This window comes from Charadrius vociferus, unplaced genomic scaffold, assembly GCF_000708025.1.
Source record: "Charadrius vociferus isolate BGI_N301 unplaced genomic scaffold, ASM70802v2 scaffold37, whole genome shotgun sequence".
Lineage (NCBI taxonomy): Eukaryota > Metazoa > Chordata > Aves > Charadriiformes > Charadriidae > Charadrius > Charadrius vociferus.
The window spans coordinates 625531-629449 of record NW_009649457.1 but is presented as its reverse complement, the minus strand read 5'-3'; the positions used below and the strand labels follow the sequence as shown (position 1 = coordinate 629449).

Sequence of the window (3919 nt, the reverse complement as noted above, 5' to 3'; positions counted from 1 at the left end):
CAACGCCGAGGAGAAGTTCAAGGAGATCGCGGAGGCTTACGACGTCCTGAGCGACCCCAAGAAACGAGCCGTTTACGACCAGTATGGGGAGGAAGGTAAGGGGGTGAGCGCTGCCCGCGTGGAGGCAGGGGCGTGGGGTCAAAATCGGTTTTAATAGGTGAGGGAGCATTTTCACACAGAGATGTCACCGGGGTTCATGCCTGCCCCCGAAACGGGGCTAATAGCCGCAAAACTGGGGAGGGCGAAGGCTCTGCTGATGCCAGAAATCGCCTCTCGACCTGCTCCCCTCCCGGGGCTGCTCCGCTTTTCCAACCCACCACCCTGCTTCCCGGGATGGCCGGGCTCTCCCTGCCCTCCGCCCCAAACCCCCGGCAGCGGCCTGAGATGATGGAAGTGGAAGGAGCTCACCTCCTGGGACATACCTGGGGTAATTTGTTAGCAACCCTTTAATTGACCTAAATATCCCAGCAGTGAAGTACTGCTTTTGCCCACGTTTCCCCCCCGCGTTTGGGCGCTGGTCCTGCTGTCCTCCCCAGTACGGGCCAACCTACAGGATTCAAAGCTTTTCCCAATTTAAGTAATAGGTCCTTGTTTTGAAACCAAGCGGCTGCTGTTGTCTGGTGGTTGGCACGAAGGAGGAGGAGGAGGAGAGCCGCTCCACCGCAGGCGGCCTTATTAGTCGAAGATGGAAGAGCACAACCCCATTCGAGGAGAGTGCCGAATAGCATCTGCATTAATCAGCCCAGGGCTTGGGTGCTTAAAAGAGCAGGAGGTCTGGCAGGAGCAGGCTGCGGGGGGGAAGAGGCAACCCCTCTCGTGGGGCCAGCGGGCAGGTGCGTTCCCTAACGAGCCACCGGCAGAATTAACCACTGGTGGGTTAATTCTCGACCCATTAGTTATGTCAGGGCTGTGATGGATGCACCAGGCACAGTGATTTGCCGCCTTGTAAAATGAGAAGTGGCCGTCTCAAGTGGGAAACCTGCCTTTCCCCAGAGGCACCCGAAATCGGACCCGGCTCGGGCTGGCGTCACGGGATTGAAGGTGAAACCTCCTGGCTGTACAGTCTGTTTGGGAATGGGGGCTCGCCGGGGATTTGGGAAATCACCCCCTTGTTGCAGAGGGACGGGGAGTGCTGGCAAAGCCGAACTCTGTCAGACCAGTCATGCTGCGTGCTCCCCCACACTTTTGTGTCCCATCGGATGCCTTTTTTTTGGAGCAGCATGTCTTAGGGATTGACATTTCAAGGGGCTCTCACACACTGCGGTGAGCAAAGTGAAGTGAAAGCCCCCCCAGCTCACTTCATCCACCAGAGGAGACCCCCCAGATTTGCCCACTCTGTGCTGGTCCCCCTTCTGTCTCTGCTGGGGGGGGGGCAGTGGGTTGTCAGGAGGGACCTGTCAGAAATAGCCCTTCACTGTGATTGACGTGCCCTGAAAATAGTCCTTGGCTTAACCCTTCCTGGCCCCTCCTGGTCAAAAATAACCTTGCAGAGCGTGTGTGTCCTCTCTTGGGGGGCCACATCGTGTGCCTCAGCTGCTCGGGACTCTGGGGGGATTGTAGTGACCGAAGGCTCAGCCCAGGACCTGGCAAGGATGTTTCCCATGGGAAGGGTTGCCAAAAGGTCTAACCCTTGAGCTTACCTGGCATTATGTAGAGTGTGTATACGGGGAAACGTGTGTCGACCTGGGGTTCTGCTGACCTCCACCTGCTCTGCCACCCAGAGTCATGTTCGCTCGCTGAGCTCAAAGCCTGTTCTCACCTGCAGGACATGATGCTCCTGGACCATCGGTGGAGCCCAAGAGATAGGGCTACGTGGGCAGAAGGGAGCCTGCCCGTAGTTAAAAATGGAGAAGGGCTGGTTGGGAAATGTTCAAAATGAAAAGGCCATGATCAGGTGGAGAGGACCAAAGAAGTACTTCAGCAGGGACAGCAGGGACAAAACCTGAATGGATTTTCAGCCTGCTGGCTCTAGGGGCAGGGCTGTGTGTTATGGGGTGCGGTGGTGCCTTCCTTGTCCACGCTCTCTGTAGGTGGCTGGGATGGAGGGGGTGACCTGTACTCCCAGGAGATGCTGGAAAGTCTGCCTGGAGCCAGTAGAGACCACACTCCTGCCTGGAAAGTGTGGTCCCAGCACAGCATCCACTGGTGGGGAGCGTTGATGTCTCATCTTCCCCCTTTTCTTCCAGGTCTCAAAACTGGAGGTGGCTCCTCAGGTGGCTCAGGGAACACTTTCCACTACACCTTCCACGGAGACCCCCATGCCACCTTCGCATCCTTCTTTGGAGGCTCCAACCCTTTTGACATCTTCTTTGCTAGCAGCCGCTCCCGGATGTTCAATGGCTTTGACCAGGAAGACATGGATATCGATGACGATGACGACCCTTTCAGTGCCTTCGGTCGGTTTGGCTTCAATGGCATTAACGGAGTTCACCGGCGGCACCAAGAGTCCCTGCACACACGGAGGAAGGTCCAAGACCCACCTGTCATCCATGAGCTCAAGGTGTCCCTGGAAGAGATCTACCACGGTTCCACCAAGAGGATGAAGATCACCCGCAGAAGGCTCAATGCTGATGGCCGGACCATGTGGACTGAGGACAAGATCCTAAACATTGTCATTAAACGGGGTTGGAAGGAGGGAACCAAAATCACGTTCCCCAAAGAAGGGGATGCCACCCCAGACAACATCCCTGCCGACATCGTCTTCATCCTCAAGGACAAGCCTCACTCGCACTTCAAGAGGGATGGGACGAATGTGGTCTACACGGCAAACATCAGTCTTAAAGAGGTGGGTATGGGTGGGAAATCCCACGGGGTGGGAGGTGGCACTGGGTCATGGTGCTTGGGGCCAAGACGGGAGTCAGTCCTTGTCCTGCGCCAATGAGGAAGGACCAGGTAGGTTGTGAGAGACACGAGCAAAGACCTCTGCAGAGGGGAGCTGCAGAGGCCAACTCGTGCTTAGTTTTGGAGGTGCTCCTCCTCCGTGCTGGGAGTAGGACACAGGTGCTGTGGTCCCTACTGAATGCGCCTTGCGTCTTGAGCCAATACAGGTGGTATTTACCCATTTTCTCCCTTCCCCATATGTCTTGTCCTTCTATTTTAGCATAGGGTATTCACATGTGGAAGAGAGCCCAGATCCTCCGTAGGAACGAGGGAAAACCCAAGTTGGCTGGCATGAGTCCGGTCCCTGCTTGTTCTCGTAGCTGAGCCTGCTGTGGCTTAGTTAGTGTCCAGGATAGCGCGGGGAGCCTCTATCCACCGACAGAGAGCAGGGTCACTCAGAGAAAGGTGGTACCTCTCACTCCCAGAGCAACGCTTTAGCCAAAACCAGCTCTTTTCCTTGGTTCCGGCTTCCCTAGATAAAGAACCAAACTAATGAAATATTCACGCAGTGAGCAAAACCCAACACATCCCGGCTGCCAACCCTGGAGGTCACGGCAGGGCTGGATGCATCAGAGCCAGCGAGCTGCGCGAAGGTGGGAGAGGAAGGGGAGATTACCCCAGGACAAGATGTGCCGTTCGCCGCTGCTGCTGTATAACTACCTTTTAATAAATCCCTGCTGGCAGCTGCACTTAACATTGACGTTTTTGGCAGATGCCATTTGCTGTTCCTTTCAGACTGTAGACGCTGTCTGTCTTCTTAATGAGCTGATTTTTTTCTTCTCCTTCTGAAGACAGATTTATGTTCCCAAATGCGTTTAACAGAAATCAGCTGAATGGGCCAGACCTGAGGTGGGGAAACGTGAGCTCGTTAGTGCACCAGCGAGTCGGGAGAGCGTTGCGATGGCTCTGCATCCCGGCTGGGGCTGCGACCGGCTGTACTGGGGACAAGGGGGGGCCACGTGTGTCGGGCAGGGCGGGGTGGTCCGGGAGCAAACTCAGCTCGAGTTAACCTGCGGAATCAGGAGCTGAATTTCCTTCG

General features: G+C 55.9%; 1 protein-coding gene across 1 annotated transcript; it reads left to right on the top strand.

Moving 5' to 3' along the window:
- Window position 1: 1 nt before the first annotated feature.
- On the top strand, window positions 2-2881 carry DNAJB5 (DnaJ (Hsp40) homolog, subfamily B, member 5; the record flags this gene model as incomplete). Its single annotated transcript, XM_009889746.1, has 2 exons — window positions 2-95; window positions 2187-2881. Coding segments are annotated over 2 exons (789 nt in total), but the record flags the coding sequence as incomplete, so codon positions are not given.
- Between the last annotated feature and the right edge of the window lie 1038 nt (window positions 2882-3919).